At 43.7% G+C, this 19,717-nt stretch overlaps 1 protein-coding gene across 1 annotated transcript in view; it reads left to right on the forward strand.

The window, feature by feature from the left end:
- The first annotated feature begins 547 nt into the window (after positions 1 to 547).
- The window catches only part of SPON1 (spondin 1), a 244,233-nt gene continuing 225,063 nt past the window's right edge, over positions 548 to 19,717 (forward strand). The window contains exon 1 of the mRNA XM_019754482.3: positions 548 to 1,136. Coding sequence (XP_019610041.3) covers positions 899 to 1,136 — 238 coding nt within the window. The 5' untranslated portion in view covers positions 548 to 898. The remainder of the gene's footprint in view (positions 1,137 to 19,717) is intronic.

The following is a 19,717-nucleotide window of genomic DNA, read 5'->3' on the forward strand; positions in this document are numbered from 1 at the left end:
CTGTGTAAATATAAATACAAATATATTAATATTATACAGTGAAACATTTTACTGGACCTACATAGTTTTGTTTCTTCTGATTGTAAAGAAAACATTTTACATTTTCAGGAATCTCCAAAAGTTTTACAAGCCATAGGTACTGTGCCTCCTGGGCCCAATGGATGAGTCATTCTGTCCCTTTGTCATCTCCCAGTCTGACCTGTTCCAACTCCGCTCCGGAAAGAGCAATAGTCAAATAGTCATGGCAGCTGACCCTGCCTTAACTGGCTGAGGGCTCAGTTTGCTCATCTATAAGAGGAATGAAAGTAACGTTATGTTTATTGTGGGCAGTGAGGGGTGGAGAAAGTGAGCAGATACCATAAGTAAACCACCCATCATATCGCTAGGCACAGAGTAAGTGTGAAACAAAAGTTCGTTCTGTCTTTTTCTTCTTCAAGCATTCTCCTCCACACGATCCAGAGTGCGGCCAGGGGGAGTTGGGGCAGCGGCGTCCTTGGTGGTGGGACAGAGCCCTCAGTGTCCCGGTACCCTGTGATTTCCTAGCCAGACCCTGGGAATCCAGCATCGCAAAATAAACACGGCCACGCCGCTGATCGCCAGCTCGGAAACAAAACAGCGCTGCGCTCGGGGATCTGGGCAAAATCAGCCCTCCCACCTCCGTCGCCGCCGCCCTCCCTTCCTCGAACAGCTCGGCTCGCTCAGCTCAGCTCAGCTCAGCGCAGCGCAGCTCGGCAGCCGCCAAACAGAGGCAGGCACCGTCTCTCAGCCGCCAGCGCCTGTGCTGAGCTCCAGCTTCCTGCGCGGGCTCCGCCGGGTCTCGCTTCCGCGGGGACCCCTTCGGGCAGGAGTCAGGTGGCGAGGGCCGGTGGCAGCGGCACAAAGTTGGGGGCCCGTGAGAATGAGGTTGTCCCCGGCGCCCCTGAGGCTGAGCCGGCGTCCAGCGCTGCTGGCCCTGGCGCTGCCCCTGGCCGTGGCGCTGGCCTTCTCCGACGAGACCCTAGACAAAGTGCCCAAGTCAGAGGGTTACTGCAGCCGCATCCTGCGTGCTCAGGGTACGAGGCGCGAGGGCTACACCGAGTTCAGCCTCCGCGTGGAGAGCGACCCCGACTTCTACAAGCCCGGAACCAGCTACCGCGGTAAGTGGTCCCGCGTGGCGTTGGGGGCGCAGGATCCAGATCCCATAGGGCGCCGAACACGCGGTGCGGGAGGAGGGCGCACAGTCCCCGGGTGGACGGTGCGGCGCAGTCCCGAAAGGGCCCTTCCGTCCTGGCTGCCCTCAGCCCTTTTAGCTGCCAGCCAGTTCCCGGGCCGTCGCGGAGCCGCAGCCAGGCGAGGCAGACCCCATCTCCGATGCGCGGTTGCCGGGTGTGGGTCGTAGCGGAGAGACGCGTCACACCGGCCTGGATGGAAGGGAGCCGGCCAGCTCCAGGAGAGCAGTGGAGACCCGACTTTCTCCAGATCCATCTCTAGTGGATAGGACCCTGGCTTCTCCCAGTTGGGTCCCAGGCATGGTGTTGAACTCCGGCTTTCCCTGCTCCCATCCTTGAAGGAGAAGCTATTAGCTTCTCTGACACCCGCCACCGGAGGGACCGTCACTCCAGTTTCCCGGGACAGATTCCCCTCAGGAAAAGGGACTTTAAGCTTCCCCCTTAATTGGTCGCGGGGTAGGAAGAGCCTCTGAAGCTTTCCGGAAGGGTCCCTGGAAAGAACTCGCAATTATTCTCTGATGGTCCCAGGCGAGGGAAAGAACCTGGGTTTCTAGAACAGGCTTGGGGTGGAACGAGCCTTCAAAGATCTTTGGGGAGTCTCGGAGAGGAAAGGGGAACCTGATAAAGACGGAAAGGGAAGCCCGAATTCCGAGGCCTGTTCCCTGGAGACCGGGGAACCTCGGCTCCCGAAACCCCGTAGGCTTTGCGTCCCAGCGATGTCGCGCCTAAGCTTCTCAGCTGAGAGCAGGCTTTCGGGAGCGCAGGGCGGGGAAGGGCAAGCAGGTGAGCACCTTCTGGGCAGGACTGGTAGCTCGACCCACACACACCTGAAGACCCCTGACTCCGTTCCCAGGGCGCCCCTCCTCTCTCCTCAGCCCGGTCATCTCCTTAGACACCTTTTCCCCATGCAGCAGCCTCTGTTCTCCGGTTGGGAGACAGGACACCAGGCGGGAAAGAAGCCAGCCTGGTCTCACCTGGCGCCCAACGGGCGGGGTGTCTGTCCCTCGCCCCTTCATAGATCATCTCTGGTGCCAAGCAGGGAAAGCGGGATTTGGGATTTTGGGGCACCTGGTGGGGCAAATGGGCCCATAGCCGCCACCCTCCCACCCAGTCGTCCCTGTTCCTAGAGTGTCGCGGGAGGAAGTGGTGGGAGCAACACTGGAGAAAGTTTGGGGCAATGTCAGCGGGCCACACAAGCGACCAGAACCAGGGACCGCCCTTCTCAGAAGCGTCTCCCGTTTTCTCGGGTTCGTGCTCCCCAGCCCCCTGACTTTCTCCACCTGGAGCTACCCAGAGCCGGCTTCCCGGAGCCCTTGGCACGTGGAGGCGCCCAGCGCGTGGCAGGCAGCCCCTCGGACCTGGGAGCGCGGGTCGGGGGTATCGTCGGGACTTCACGGAAGGAGAAAGACGTTGGGCTGAGGACACCCGACCTCGCCCCGGACAGAGTGGGCGGGTTGGCGTGCGGCTGGAGTAGCCAAACCGACGTGCGGCCACAGCCTCTCAGCGGAGCTGGGAAACAGCCAGTCCTCTCGGTGGACCGGAGGGACGCGGGCGTAACTCCATTGGCCTCTTTAAATCTCCCCCAGACCGGAGGACCTGGGTTCTCTGGGGAAACTGCCCCAGCTCCCCATGGCAGGGAAAGATGTGGCTCTGGATTCAGATGGACTTGGGTTTAGTAGCTGTATGAATATGATCTTGTGTAAGTCCCTAATTTCCCTGAGCCCATTTCCCAGCTGTGAAAATAGCTGTTTAAATTATACGTACAACCTCTCTGGGTGTAACTGAGTTCACAAAGATGAGTGTGCTTGAAATCCCAAATACATGTTACTTTGAGTTGAATATAACCCTTATTGGTTTAATAATGGAGGAACGTGACTGGCAGATTTGTTTTGTTTTTGGTGTGTGTGTGTGTGTGTGTGTGTGTGTGTGTGTGTGTGTGTTTAAAAGTAGGTTTTTCTCAGCACTCCTCCAGTCCAATCTATCAGTGAATGGGAGTTATCTGGGTCCTCAAGAATTAACTGAATAAAGGAATGATTGATTTCTCCACCGTAGCAACCTTGCCTAAGAGTGTTCCTAATTTAAGCCCAGGAGGACTTTTGAAAGGTGGTTTAGGCTAGTATGGGCCCAGGCCAAATGTCCGAGTGGGCATCTCTTTGCACATGAATCCTCCTTGCTTGGATGAGCACTGGCAGCGTAGGGGTGGGGGTGGGCAGCAGGGGGAGGGAGATGTATCAGGTTGTTCATATGGACAGAGAAGTTCCACAGCTGCCTAAGTGTCCCTGGCCTGGAGGTCGGAGCTGGGACTGGGGGGGAGGGGAGCACTAGACTTTCACCCTGCAGTGATTTCAGCCTAAAATGTTAGCCTTTTGCATGGTGACACACTTACTCAGGCTATAGGTGGGCAATCATCGTTTCCCCCTTTTGGTGGCTAAGAGATCTTGAAAGAAAGATCTTGCAGGAACCATACTGAGGGCTTCTGAGTAAATAGTCTGCGATTAGCAAACCTGATTCCGCCACTCAAAGTTAGGAAGAAAAGGGTGCTGGCCATGTATGGCTTATACTTTCTTAGAATAATTATGTTAAAAGTAAGTCTAATGCATTCTGCTCGGAGTATTGACTTAGGGCTGTGGAAATTAACATTCCTCTGGTGTTCTATTTGCTTTTTTTTTTTTCCTTTCACTTTTTCCTGAATTAGGGCTCCTCACAATCCTTGGCTTGTTTTTCTGCCTCAAATCTTTGTCCCCAGTATTCCAGTTCATCCCCAAATAGCTTTTGTCCTCTGTGCTCCCCCCAGCGCCCCCCAGTATATCTTTGAGGTATTCTAGACTGGAATAAAAAGGTCACTATTAAAAAATATTGAAACATCAGGTTTCTTCTCTACAGCCAGGATACTATTTGAGATTATTATTCAGCCTTTTCAAAGTTGTTAGTACTATATCGACTTCTTTCTCTCTCTCCCTCCACTTCTCTCTACTCTCCCTCCCTCTTCCTCCCCATCCCCTTCCCTCAGCAATAATTGCGCTTTAGAAAGCTCTGAAAGGCCTGCTCTGTTTCTGACCACGGCCTCCTTTGAAAAGGAGATTATAGTGATTAAAAATAACAAGTTGAAGATCCTCAAGAGGCTTCCCTTATGGGAGGACAATTTGCAGGACCAGCCATTCCCAGATCACAATTTCAAGCCAAATAGAAGAAAATCAGCTGAAATGTTCAAGAATTGATTGAAAATAAAAGAGGCTCTCTTGTCTGACCAAAGTTCTGTTTATTAGGAAAATAAAGCCAGACCCTGGCTAATGAGAGTGGCTTTTCCTAGATGGTCTTTAAAGGGGAATTTCAAGGAACTTGATGGGAAAAGAATGTCCAGTAGAGATTTGAAAAGCTTCTCCAACTTGAAGCATAAATGGGGGGTTTATTCTAAACTGGGAGGTTCAGAGACCTCCACGCTGCTTTGCCTTCATTTTCTTTGTCTCACTGTGCCATAGGAGTGTGTGTCCCCAGTGAGTGCTTCAGAGTCTCCCACCTCAGCCAGCCTGGTAGAAAGAACACAGGCTTTGATGTTAGCTGAGTCTGCTTCAACTCCTGCTAGTCACAACCACTGTGTGACCTCAGGCAGGCCACTTCATCTCTGTGAGCCACTGTTTCTCCAACTGTGAAATAAGAGTGCTTTCCCACATCTCCCCCACCCCCACCCCAGTGTTCTGTGAGAATTAGAAATAATCTATGTCAAAAGGAACGACATGTCACACAGTAGGTGCTAAAATAAATATATGTTATGGGATGATTATTTTGGAATAGAAAAGTACTTCGCAGCAGGCACTACATGAGACATTGTGTTAAGTACTTTCTACTCATCTCACATATTATTTCTTATAGTACTTTGAGGTGGTTTATTATTATTATTTTGCAGAGGAGAATACTAAGTCTCAGAGAGATTAGTAAATTGCCCGTACTTACACAGCTAATAATCTGTGGAGTCAGGATACAAGCTTAGGGATGGCTGACTCCTAAATCTGTGCTCTTAACCAGTCTTCTATATAAACTCAATAAAATGAATTTGGGAGTAGGATGAATTCACTCCACTACCCTCAGCCTCTGGATGGTGAGTCTTTGCTGAAGGAAAACAGCAGCAACAAGTAAAGATGATAACTGACATTGCTTGGGACACAAAGAATAAAGTGTTAGGTCCTTATTTACATTTGTTTTTTTCTTTTTATAGACCAGTTTTGCATTTCACCATAAACCAGAGGATTAATTTAGCAACATGAAGAACCTTGTCAATCTTTCTTTTCTTTCCCCCCATTTCTTCTGCCTCCTCCCCCCACCACTCTGGTTCAAACCATTGTTTCTCAGTCTAGTTGTGTAGGACACAGCTCCCTGATCCATGCTGGTATTATGAGCCTTGGGCTCCCCCAGCTGAGGAGGTTGGGTGGTCAGTTGCTCACAGCAGCTCGTGTGGCTTCAGGCCACTCATGATAGCTGCCGGCCACTCATGGCAGCCCTGCTCCAGGGAGAGGTGTTGTTCACAATCTTAGCTGTAGAGGGCGCAGCTCACTGGCCCTGGTGGCAATTGAACGGCGACCTTAGCGTTAGGAGCATGGCACTCCAACCACCTGAGCCACTGGGCTGGCCTGAATCTTGCCAATCGTTAGCCAGTTCCCTTAGTTTGTGGGGAAACAAAAACAAATTGAATAGGAAAAAAACTCATTTGATTATTATTTTATTTTCACATGCAGATGTCATATGATCAGGCCTGTAAAATTATGTTTTAGAAACATGCATGTAGAACCTGAGAGATTTAAGCTGGATGGGGTCTTTTAAATAAACTCTTATCTGGTGATTTTTAAAAAATTAGGTACTGCTGATGATATGTAATTAATTGTAAGTCCCTTCTCTCACCTCTCCTCTTGCATCATTCCTCTCTTTAAAAAAAATTTTTTTTGTTGAGGTATAATTGACAAATGACATTGTATTAGTGTACAACATAATGATTCGCTATTCGTATACACTACAAAATGATCACTCAATAGAGGAAGAAGCTGCAAGGAAAAAAAGGAGTGAAGGTAGAAGGGGATAAAGCAAGAAAACGCACTTGCACGTATGTGCACATGAGGCAGAAAGAAAGATAGATAGAGATAAGGAAGAAGGAGAAGGGAAAAGAAACTAAATTAAAAGAAAAGAAAAACACTGGGATATACATTCAGAGTGAAGACCAAAGAAATATTTTTTTTTAATTAAAATTTATTGGGGTGACACCGGTTAGTAAAATTACAAAGGTTTCCAGTGTACAATTCTATCTATAGAATTACAATTCTATAATACATCTATAATACATCTATATATTGCATTGTGTTCATCACCCATGGTCAGTTCTCCTCCCATCACCATGTATTTGACCCCCTTTACGCTCTTCTACCATCGCCCCCACCCCCCCGCCTACCCTCTGGTAACCACTAAACTGTTGTCTGTGTCTGTGAGTTTTTGTTTCACCAAAGAAATAATTTGAGTATAGTGGAGCCCCGTCTTACTTGAGGGTTAGATTCAAGAGGCACTATGGAAAGCCAAAATCACATAAGTCAAAATCGCTCCTTAAAAATCCTTTCAAATTGTACATCAAATATTCCATGGATACTAGATTCAATCTCGCCTTGTTTGTGTACCCCTTCAGATAGCTTTGTTAGTGCGGAATAGAAACAAATGGACACTTCTCAATAAGTCCAGCACTCCCAGTTTCCCCTCAGCATTGGAAGAGATCAATGTTTCCTAAGCTGAGTACCAGATAAAACAATTGGTTCATTTGTCCTTAAAAACAGGACTAGTCCCAAATACTCACTATATGATGGGTTGAGGGAACTGGGGGTCTAATCTCGTGCTCACTGAAGCATAGAATGAAGTAGCTAGTGGCCCAAATTATCTCAAGTGTTGTTTCCCCTCTCTTTTTTCTCCAACAGTGTGCAGTTGTGTTTGATTGTATATCAGGGAGCTCACTGTCACACAAAGCTTTCTATGTGGCCTGCTGGTTCTTGCTAGTATAAAGTTTTGACAGGGTGTCTTGGCTGGGCTGGAGTTGAGGCTAAGATAGAAAGGGTAAGGAGTTAGGTGACACCACCAAGAGTCCTTTGTGAGTTCTGCCTAGATGGCTTCTAATTTTCACAAATATTCAACACTGCCATGAAAAGTTCAGGGAAACTTAAACAGGGGCCTTACTCATATCTGCTGATTTGCTGAGACACAGGAGATCCAAGGGAAAGAACTTGAATCCAGTTTGCAGTTCAGGTTCAGATATTTGCAAATATGTCTCATGGACGGGGGTGGGGGTGGGGTGCGTCGGGAAAGGTTCTAAGCACAGACCACTGTGTGGGGGGGGAGGAGTGGCGAAGGTGCGCAGACTCAGAAGCAGGCCACAAAAACTGAGTGGTGATACTAGGTGCTACAGGAAGCTCTTCTGATGCTCCTCTTCTTCCTTCCCTCCTCCTACTCCTTCTTCTTCATTTTTTTCTCCTCCTTTTCTTTCTCCTCGTAGCAATAACACTGCCTTCTGAATTTTCTAAACACACCAAGCTCATTCCCACTGCAGGGCATTTTTATGTGCTCTTCTCCATGTCTAGAAGACTCAGCCCCAGATCTTTGTGTGGCTCACTCCTTGTCTTTTAAGTTTCAGCTCAGATGGTATCTCTTTAAAGAGGCTTCTCTTGCCACCAGTTTATAGTTCCCATTACTTTTGCCTGATTTCATTTTCTGCATAACCCTTAACCAGTCTCTGAAATGATCTCACCATCTGCCTCCTCAAGCTAGAATACAAGCTTTATGAGAACAAGTACTGTGTCTTTCTTATTGCCATTTTATTTCTAGTACCCAGAACGTTATGTGGCTATAACAAACAAGCACTAGATCATTATTTATTGAAAAAAATTAATGTACCATTTAAACTTCAGGAAACCTGGTATGAGATCTCCCTCTAAGGGAGCTGAATTGAAGGAAGGAAAGTGTTTCTCTCTGTGCCAGAGAGAGAGAGGTGAGGCCAAGGGATGGGGACAGATGGCAAGGAGCTTCAGGCGGTGGCAACAGAGAGAAAGGATGCCCAGTGCCCTGGGGGCATGGGCTGAAGGTTGAGGGCAGGCAGATGGTCTGGGTCCCAGGTGAAGAATGCTTGGAGGGAAGAGGTCGGCAGTCATATGTGTGGTGGAAAGCAGGATCATTGACTGCTCAGAGGTGAAGAGCAGAGGACAGAAGGCAGAAAAGCAAAGGGAAGAGGCTGCCAGCTTCAGACACCGACTGACTCTGACTATATGGCGAATAGGGCAGAGGGGATTGTTGATCCATCAAACCTAGCTATCTGTTATTAAAGTGGCCTTCCCTGGTGTCAACACTTCGTGGAGTCATTGTATCGTTTCCAAACCTAGCTAGGTGTCAGAATCACTTGGAAAGTTTTAAACAAATACATAGCTTCACTGGCCCCACCTTGACAAAGAGCTGGATTCCAGGAATCTATATTTCTCTCTCTCTCTCTCTCTCTCTCTCTCTCTCTCTCTCTCTCTCTCTCTCTCTCTCTCTCTCTCTCTCTCTCCTTTTAAAGTAAGATGATGAGGCACAAAGACATGGTGGCCAAAAGGTGGTTACTTTTCCATGAGCCTGCTTCCCCATCACCACCTCTCCCAGCATTCCTTCCCCAGCCTCCCATGCCCCACCTACTTTAGCACCTGGTCACATCACTGCTCTGGCCTGTTGCAGTGGGACACCAGTACAGTAGCCAGTGGAATATCCTCAAAGCTGGCACAATAGCAGCGTCCCTTGCCTTGGCAATGGAGTGATGGGGAGAGGAGAACTGCGAGCTTCCTTTAGGTGACAACAGTCACAGATTTCCAGAGCCTGAGCTACGGCTGACCTAGTTGTACTTCTCTGCCGCCAATGTCTGCTTCCATTCACCATTCAGGTTCTGTCCTTTGGAGTCAAGCAAATTAAGTCTCCCTTTGGCTATATATCAACCCTTGGGGTATTTTAGGAAAATAACTACTATGACTTCTGACTAAAATGCCCCATTTCTTCAGCCATTCTTTATAGGATGCTGTTTCTGGTTCCTTTGCACTTTGTACTCCAGATGTGCTCTGATCAGGATGGAACAAGGAGGAATGATTAATTTCCTTGTCCTGGACACTGTGTGTGTGTTAAGCTTGCCAGGTCTTGTGTTTGCTATTTTGGCAGCATTACTCTGGGATCACACTAAGCTTGTGGCCAGGCAAAATTCCTGTGATTTTCTGGGAGTCCTGCTGCCCTCCTCGTACTACTGGTCCTAGTATAGCTAGGTCCTTGAATATAACATTTGACATGATTCCCCATTATACTTAATCCAGCATGTTTGGGTCCACCCATGGTAGCTGTTAATCATTCATGAATCTAAATTCTGTCATTGGATGACTAACCCACATAATCTAATTTTGGATTATCCATGACTTTGATAAGCCTGCCTAAGAAGTCTTTATCAAAGAAGTTGATAAGAGTGTTGAGCAGGTCAGGGCTCAGGACAGAGCCCTCTGACATCTCATAAAGTATTTCCCTAAAGCTGACGTCCAGTTAAATAGTTCTGAAGTCATCTGATCTGTTGTCATTTCAATGACATTTAAACACCAACTGCCACCCTCCTGGTCAGCCACCTCAGTTTATTTATGAATACCATTTCTTTAGCTTGCTAATGAATCTTATAGTTTAGACAGAATTGTTTTCTTTTTTTGCTTCAAAATTAGTCGGGACTCTTTCCACTGCAAGTGACAAAAATAAAGTTAAACTAACTAAACCAAAAAAAAAGAATTATTGAGTCCCATATTTGGAAAGTCTGGATATGGCTTCAGATATAAATGGATCTAGGAATTCAAAGGGGGTTCCTCTCTCTCTCTCTCTCTCTCTCTCTCTCTCTCTCTCTCTCTCCCTCTCTATCCTTAACGGCTCTCCCTTCCACCTCTGTCTCGCTCCTTCTACCCTTTATCTCTTGGCTGCGTTTCTGTGTATTACTCTCATTTTACTTACTACAGATACACTTTCTCCAAATGACAGGGAGGCTAGCTGCCAACAACCTTCAATGAAAAACCTTTCAGTTAGTTCTGTAACTCAAAGAAAATCCCGTATCCTTTTAACTCTAAATTGAAAAATCCCAGGGAAGGATTCTGATTGGTTCAGCCTGGGTCACATATCCAGTGGAATCGGGTATGGCGATAGGCTAGTTCTGGGTCACAGTCACTTTTGTGACTTTATATTTTAAGAAGGAGAGAGGGCCTGTGATTGGTATGCCTGAAGATCACATGGTCAGGATAGGGGAAGAAGTGGGGTCCTAGACGGCATATGTTCTTTAAGTGCTTCCTCATTCATAGTCCCAGCTACATCCTCTTGGCTGACACATCTCCAGTTCCCCAGGAACATCTCTGTCATCCATTCCTCTTCCTATCTGTACATAGTTCAGCTCAAGACCCATTCATCTGGCTCCCAGCTATCCGATGATGAGGTAGCACATGGGGCAAAGAATGAACTTCTAGTGAGCTGCTGCAATGTGCCTCATATTCATTATCTCCTTTAATTCTTGTCACAAATCCATGAGATGATAGCGATGATCCCTATTTTATAAAGATTTATTTTAATATATTTTATTAATTTAGCAAACATACATACTATTACAAAGATTAATTCATTAATTGTCATAACAACAACATGATGTAAGCACTATTACTGCCATTTTATAGGTGATTAAAAATGGAGGCAATGAGAGGTTAAGTAACTTGCTCAAGGTTACATATAGTTAACAGAGGGAAATATGAATATAGGTCTGTTACCTACATCCATTGTAGAAAGATGACCCTTACAATTTGAAATATGCATGATCTTTAATTTGGAGTGGGAGATGTTTCATCTCTGCCTGGGAATGCTGGGAGCATTCACTGAAGAAGATCAGAAGCACAGCTTAATCCAACCCCATCATACATATTTGCTCACCCTTGGACTTTTAGCTCTGTCTTCTTTCTGCCAGCTTATCACCAGCATCTTCTCCTGCCTTATCCTGGCTGGATGGGCTGAGTTGTGCCAATTTCTAAGTGAAGCATGTGAGTTACAGCTCTCCAGAGCTCTGGAAGTTGTGCAGAGTGGTGAGTAGACCACGGTGGCTTATGTAATGCTCCAGCAGTCCATACAACCTCATGTTACAACTTATGACATCAGCTGCAGTTCCCTGTAGTTGATGTGTGGGTGTGAGGACTGGGGCATCTCAGTAACACATAGTAAGCTGGTGGATAACAGGGACTGGCCATGTGATGGATCTGGGATCTGGTTCAGGACCTTCTCATTGAGATTGGGGCTGGGGGTTTGAAACCCAGAGGCAGAGTGGGGGAGGGTGATGGCACTGGACAAGAGCCAATGAGGGTAATAGGCATAGCCAATGAATTAGGTAACAGTTCATCAGAGTTTATGTTGGATGGATAATACACCATTTGAAGGACCCAGAAAATTATTTGGGACTTTGGTGGAACTGAAATTTTCATGTGGCAAGTGTACCCAAGGATGGGGAGAACTCAACCCTGAGTGGAGATCTGAGGCCAGGTTCTAGTGTGAAATATCAGACCTCATGCAAACAAGGCAGGCCAGAAAGGCCCTTTGCCACAGAGCTGGTTTTTAGGGTAGGGCTATAATCCAATAATCGCACAACTTTTAGTCTGATCTTCCTAAAATATAAATCTGAATATGAAAATCCCTAACTCAAACCCATTAGTGCCTTCTCATCGCCTCCAGGGTGGTATCTACACTTCTTAGCAAGGCTTTGAAGGCTTTAACTGTCTACCCCCTGCATTCCTTCCTCCCCTAGCCTCTTATCACACCTCCCTCCTAGCTTGGAATTTAATGAAATACAGAATTAATTCTGGTTTTCAAGGCCAAGACTGGTCCACCGTGCCTTTCTTTCTACCTGGGATGCGGTTGCTCTGCTTGTCCACTGGACACACTCCTATTCCTCATTCAGCTTGCAGCTCAAATGCCCTCTCTTCCTTGAAGCCTCCTGTAACTCCCCCAGTAGATTTACTGTTCCCTCTACTGGGATCCCAGAGCACTTTGTTCATACCATCATGACATCCATCATGTGTTATAAAAAATATCTGCTGATGTGTCTTTTTCTCCCATCTGTTAGACTGTGTACCTCTAGTGGGCAGAGGCCATGCCTTTTCTCTCTGTGTCTCCAGTGGCATAGCAGTGGACTGGCACAGACAAGTGCTCACTAAACATAAGGGTAGGGGAGGTTGACATATAACACATGGTCGCCCATGAGAACTTTGTAGGACAAACCAAAACAGGAATGAGAAAACTATGCACTGAAGACAAATGAATCCTTTGTCATTCACTTATTCATTCAACAAGTATTTATCAAACATTTTCAATGTATTAAGAGGTATGCTAAATATTAAAGATACAGCACAGTTCAAGAAGGACTTGGTCTCTGCTCTCACAGAGCTTACAGGCTATTAAGGGAGACCAGCCTTTAATGATTAAAAAAATAAATATTTAATTAAAATTGGGTGAAAGATATTCAAGAAAAAGAAAGGTGGTGTTGACAGGTTATATTGTATGGAGATGGGAGGGCCTGAGAGGACCTCACACAGCACTTTATCTTGGGTGTCATGAGCTGCAAGTAGACTCAGTTTATTATAAGGACTTACTCAAATCTCTCCATCACCTGGTCCTGTGAGAGTCCTCCCCCAAAATAATGATCTTCATTGCAATCCTTTCAGTGGTCCTTCATTAGCACCTGCTAGAGTTTTTCTTTGGAGGTTCAATCACTGTCCTGAGGACCAGCTCTTTGAAATTCATTGTTGGTCAATCAGCCTCCTGGGCCTCATGATCTTCATGATCATAGTCATCATTGTCATCGTCATCTTCATCCCCAACATCACCACCACCACCACCACCACCACCACCGCCATCATCCTTTATAATTTTTGAATCCTTTATATGTGCCAGGTACTGTGATAATGTTTATTTAACCCAATTCTTGTGAGAAAGGCAATATCATTAACCTCTATTTAAAAATGAGGAAATGGGGAGGTTAAGTAACTTGCCAGGGGTCACATAATTAATACGTGGAAGCTCCAGGATGCTAATCCAAAATCTTTGCTCTTAACCAGTTCCCTGTATGTGCTCAACATGATGGCTCCAGATGAACTTCTTTTTATTCCGTCGTAAGCATTTTTCTCTTCAATTTCTTGGGTCTCTTAATGGCCTCTCTTGGGAGGCACTTGGAAGGAGTCATTAGAGAGAAGATTCTATTATTTATTGCCAAGCAGTCATCTTTAGTCATCACTGGGACTCAGAACATGCTGTACATTTGTTCCTTTCAGGAGAGTCATATAATGGGGTTCTGTGGAGGGGTAGGGTCTCCTCTCTTCCTTCAGATTACCCTGTTTCCCCGAAAATAAGACCTAGCCAGACAATCAGCTCTAATGCATCTTTTGGAGCAAAAATTAATATAAGACCCGGTATTATATTGTATTATATTATATTATATTATATTATATTATATTATATTATATTATATTATATTAAAGACCAGGTCTTATATTATAGTAAAATAAGACCAGGTCTTATATTAATTTTTGCTCCAAAAGATGCATTAGAGCTGATTGTCCGGCTAGGTCTTATTTTCGGGGAAACATGGTATACTGTATAATACCATTGTCACAATGATAATTACAGATTAAAACCCCACACTGAGTTCAACCTCCAGAACCAACAGAAATGAAGCATTCTAGGAAGCTAAGTTTATGATTAGTCCTTTAAGGGCACTGCACAGATGTACAAAAAGAACATTTATCATTCAGAAACATTGTTTAATAAAATTTTAATCAAAATGTAACTTACATACAGAAAAGTCCACAAATCATGCAGCTTAGTGAATTATGATATGTTGAATACAGTCATGCAACTGGCACCCAGATTAAGTTCTAGAACACGACTGGCACTCCAGAGGCATCCTGTACCCCCTCAAATTGGTACTCGCTCCCAATTCTCACATGCGTAACCACTGTCCTGACCTCTTGCCTGTTTGTTTTTTCTTTAAATTAAAGTTTATTGGGGCAACAATTGTTAGTAAAGTTACATAGGTTTCAGGTGTACAATTCTGTATTACATCATCTATATCTCACATTGTGTGTTCACCACCCAGAGTCAGTTCTCTTTCCATCACCATATGTTAGAAACACTTGCCTGTTTTTAAACCTTATGTAAACATATATAAATGTAATCATAGTTTTTGTATTCTTTTGTATCTATCTTCTCTCACTCAAGAGCGTGTTTGTGAGATTTGTCCATGCTGTATGTAGCAGCAATTTGTTCATGTTCGTTACTACAAGGCAGTTCTATGAATATGTCGTAATTTGTATATCCATTTTACTGCTGATGGATATTTGAGTGTTTCCAGTTGGGTGTGATTACAAATAACATTACTTTGAACCTCCTTATAGGTGTCGTGTGGTGCATGTATGTGTGCATTTCTGTTGATTTAGGAGTGGCATTGCTGGGTCATAGTGTATGTATATATTCAGCTTCGGTAAATACTGCCAAAGAGTTTTCCAGGGAAAATTGCTCATTTTCAGTTTATCAACGGTATTGTGAGAGTTCTAGTTAACAACATTTGATATTATTTGATCCCTTTAAATTTAGTTAACCTGGTAGAAATTCAATAGTATTTTATTGTGGATTTAATTTTTAATTCCCTGTGGACTAATGAGGTTGAGTGTCTTTTCCTATGGTTGTTGACTGTTTAGGCACCTTCTTTTGTGAAGTAGTAGCTCATTCATGTGTTTTGCCTATTTTTCTCTATTCATCTTCTTATTGATCTGAAAGAGTTTTTTACATATTTTGGGTAAAAGTCAGTTGTTGGTTTTATGTATTAACTGTGGCTTACTTTTTCTTAATTGTGTCTTTTGATGAGCAAAATTTTAATATCATCCCAATTACATATCTTTGCCTTTATTATCAGTGCTTTTTTTTATATCTAGTTTAAAATTTTTTACTATTCCAAGGTCATTCACATTTTATCCTATGCTGCTTTTTAAAATCTTTATTGTTTTACTTTTCACAGTTAGCTCTACAATCTACGTGAACTTTATTTTGTGTATGATGTGAGTTAAAGACCAAGATTCACCTATGGTTATTCAGTTGTCCTAGCACCATTTATTGAAAATATCATCTTTCTCTCACTGCTCTATGGTAAATCCTTTATCATAAACCAAGTTTTCATATATTTATGGAAACTGTTCTGGATCCCGAGCTATTCAATTGGCCTATTTTTCTTTTCTTGCTTGAGTACACAGGCCTAATCTCTGTAGCTGTATATGTTTGATAGACAGCCCTTCAACTTTGTACTTCTTTCTCTAGATTGCCTTAGAGATCCTAGGCCCTTTGCATTTTCATATGAATTTTAGAATTGGCTTCTCAATGTCACAAAAACATGCTGGGATTTTAATTTATATTGCACTAAACCTATAAATCAATTTGAGAAGATTTGACATCTTTATAATACTGAGTACCAGTCCATGAACACAATCCAGTAACTTTAATGGCATATCAACTCTGTACTAATCACTACTCTGAGCTCGAATGTGGTTCTTGCCTTTGAAGGATTTACAAATGGGTAAACAAACAGTTATACACAAAATATAATGAATGTGATAATCTCATCACTGATAATAAGAGCAAATATTTATTAAGTGCCTATTTCCTATTTGCCAAGCATGATTTTAAGGACTTTACATGGATTAAGTCATTTATGCTTCACACAGATACTTTGAGGTAAGTACTGTTATTGTGCTCATTGTATAGGTATTTTTTTATTTAATCTTAACAGGGTCTAAGAAAAGACAGCACCCAGGTCTTGATAAGCAAGTCAGAGGAAATATTACATGAAAGGTGAAAATTTAGCTGATTTTTGAAGACATTTGCCAGGAATGGAGGAAGTGGAACATTCCAGGCATATGAGTAGCATGCAGGAAAAAAAGTACTGCAGGGTGAAATGATAAGGCTTTTCAGGGAACTGCCAGTGAGTGAGTCCCAGGACTGAAATGTAGTGTGGCAGGGAAAGAGAACATGAAGCTGGGTAGGCAGAGGCTGAGGGCCTTTCATCTGTGGAGTTTGAGCTTTATCCTAAAGGCAGTGACTGTGGAGCAATTGACTGTCTTAGGGTGGGTTCCCCAGAAGTGGACTTTCTTCGTTTCCTAGGGCTCCCATACACAGTACCACAAACCGGAGGCTCAAAACAGCAGAGATGTGTTCTCTCACAGTTCTGGAAGCTAAAAGTCTGAAACCAAGGTGTCAACAGAGTTGGTTCCTTCTGGAGGCTCAGAGGGAGTTTCTTCCTTGCCTCTCCGAGCTTCTGGTGAAAATCCTTGCCGTGCCTTGGCTTGTAGATGCATCACTCCAGTCTCCGCCTCTGTTGTTACCTGGCCTTCTTCCCTGTGTGTCTCCATGTCTCTTCTTCTAAGGACACCAGTCATATTGGATTTAGAGTCCACTCTAATGCAGTATGAGCTCATCTTAAGTAATTACATCGCAAAGACACTATTTCCAAATAAGGTCACATTCCCAGGTACAGGGGGTAGGACTTCAACATAGATTTTTGGGGGACACAGTTTAACCCATAACACAAACCCTCAGGTGAGATTTGGGTGCAAGTGACTTATTAAGGAAGTGCTCCCAGGAGAAACCAGTAAGGGAGTAGGTAGGGAAGCAAGACAGGGCAGGGAAGAGGCCCTGCTAGGCTGTGACCCCAGGCAGGATCCAGAAGGAGAGTTTCAGTCTGATCCTGCAGGACCATTTTAAAGTGTCAGGTACCGCTTGAAGTGATCCTCCCCTGATTTAAGGGAGCTGGGACTTTCATATTAGGCAGGACTAGCTCCAGTGACCTGAGAACAATCCTCGAGAAAAGAGCTACAAGTGTTGGCTGCTAGAAGCAAAGGCACATCAGTACCAGGGTCACATTAAAATGGTGAAAGGGAATCTGAGGGGATCTGGTCAGAGCACCTTTATTGTCTTCTTCTTTGTCCTCTGCTTCCCTTCCTCAAGAATTGTGGCCTTATGGCCACCCCACTCCACCCTAGATAGCCTCACGCTGCTTTGGGGCTCTCTGTCTCAGTCTGTCTGTCCCTTGGAGATCTCAGCTCATTCTCCTGACACCATTACCATCATTTTCTGCTTGCCACTGCTGAGCACCCCCCTTTTTCCCCCCTCTATTTTATTGTGCTTCCCCACCCCATCCTTTCTTCCTTTCTTTCTATCTGATCTTTTATAGACATCAGTAGCCAATTAGAATGCTCCATTACTTTTGTAGGATGAACTGACCAGTCCCAGCATGAGATTTGCAATCTTTGTCTCAAAGTTCTCTGAGCTATCACTGGGTTGGTGGTTCATGGACCACTGCTACATTGTCCAAAATGGTGGTTTTAGTTTCCGGAGTTTTAGGGTTCTTCATTTGCAGGACTGAAACTAGTTTGAGGAATTTGGGAAACTAAATTACATAAATATTATATGTTAACTGAATTGATTAATTTTTTTACACTTTATTTATTGATTGATTTTGACATTCAAGATTATTTTATATTCATTTCAGGTATACAACATAGGGGTTAGACGTTTCTATAATTTACGACATGATCCCTCTGATTAGTACCCACCTGGCGCTATACATGTTATTACCATATTATTGATTATATTCCCTATACTTTACATCCCCATGATTATTTTATAGCTACCAATTTATATTTCTTAATCCTGCCCCCAAGCCCCACCCATCTATCACCCCAATAGATTTAGTACCAATCTGACACCATACATAGATGTTACAATATTATGAACTATGTTCCTTATGCTGTACCCTACATCCCCATGACTACTGTGTAACAACCAATTTGTACTTAATCCCTTCCCCTTTTTCACCCACCCACAGCCCCCCTCCCATCTGGCAATCATCAAAATGTTCTCTATTTATGAGTTTGTTCCTATTTTGTTTGTTTATTTTGTTCTTTAGATTCCACTTATAAGTGAAATCATATGACATTTGTCTTTCTCTGCCTGATTTACTCCACTCAGCACAATACACTCTAGGTCCATCCATGTTGTTGCAGATGGCAAGATTTCATTCTTTTTATGGCTGAGTAATATGTAATTGTATGTATGTAACACCTCTTCTTATCCATTCATGGACACCCAGCTTGCCTTCATATCTTTGCTGTTGTAAATAATACTGCAATGAACATATGGATGAGCATGTACCCTTGAAGTAGAATTTTGGATTTCTTCAGATAAATATCCAGAAGTGGGATTACTAGCCATTCTTTGTCTCTTGTTATGGACTTTGTTTTAAAGTCTATTTTGTCTGGTATAAGTATTGCTACCCCAACTTTTTTGTTTGTTTGTTTCCATTTTCATGCAATATCTTTTTCCCTCCCTTTGCTTTCACTCAGAATATGTAAGGGTCTTGTTTTCTTATCCATTCAGCCCTGCTATCTTTTGGTTGGAGCATTTAATCCATTTACATTGGAACTAATTGTTGATAGGTATGTAGTTATTGCTATTTTATTATCCATTTTATTTATTTATTTATTTATTTATTTATTTATTTATTTATCTGTTTGTCTTAAAGAAGTCCCTCTAAAATTCCTTGTAATACTGGTTTATACTGAACTCCTCTAGCTTTTTCTTGCCTAGGAAGTTCTTTATCTGTCCTTTGATTCTAAATGACAGCTTTGCTGGGTAGCATAATCTTGGTTGTAGGTCCTTGCTTTTCACCATTTTGAGTATTTTTTGCCAATTCCTTCTGGCCTATAAAGTTTCTGTTGAGAAAGCAGCTGACAGTCTTATGGGAGCTCCCTTGTAGATAACGGACTGCTTTTTTCTTGCTGCTTTTAGGATTCTCTCTTTGTCTTTAACCTCTAGCATTTTAATTATGATGTGTCTTAGTGTGGGCCTCTTTGGGTTCATCTTGTTTGAGACTCTCTGCACTTCTTGGGCTTGTATGTCTATTTCCTTCACCATGTTAAGAAAGTTTTCAGTCATTATTTTTTCAAATAGGTTTTCAATTCCTTGCTCTCTCTCTTCTCCTTCTGGTACCCCTCTGATGCAAATGTTGGTATGCTTGATGTTGTCCCAGAAACCTCTTAAACTATTCTCATTTTTTTTCAGATTCTGTTTTCTATTTGCTGTTCTGTTTAGGTGTCTTCTGCTACCTTATCTTCTAAATCGCTGATTCAATCCTCTGCTTCTTCTAATCTACTGCTGATTCCCTGTATGTATTCTTTATTTCCATTACTGTATCCTTTATTTCTCACAGGTTCTTTTTTATGTTTTCTACTGCTATTTTTATGTTTCCTATCTCTTTGTTGAAGTTCTCTGTGACATCATTGAGCATTTTTATAATCAGTGTTTTGAACTCTGTGTCTGGTAGATTGCTTGTCTCCACTTTGTTTAATTCTTTTTCTGGAACTTTGTTCTGTTCTGTT

This window comes from Rhinolophus sinicus, chromosome 14 (genome assembly GCF_057876585.1).
Source record: "Rhinolophus sinicus isolate RSI-liver-muscle chromosome 14, RSI-T2T, whole genome shotgun sequence".
NCBI lineage: Eukaryota > Metazoa > Chordata > Mammalia > Chiroptera > Rhinolophidae > Rhinolophus > Rhinolophus sinicus.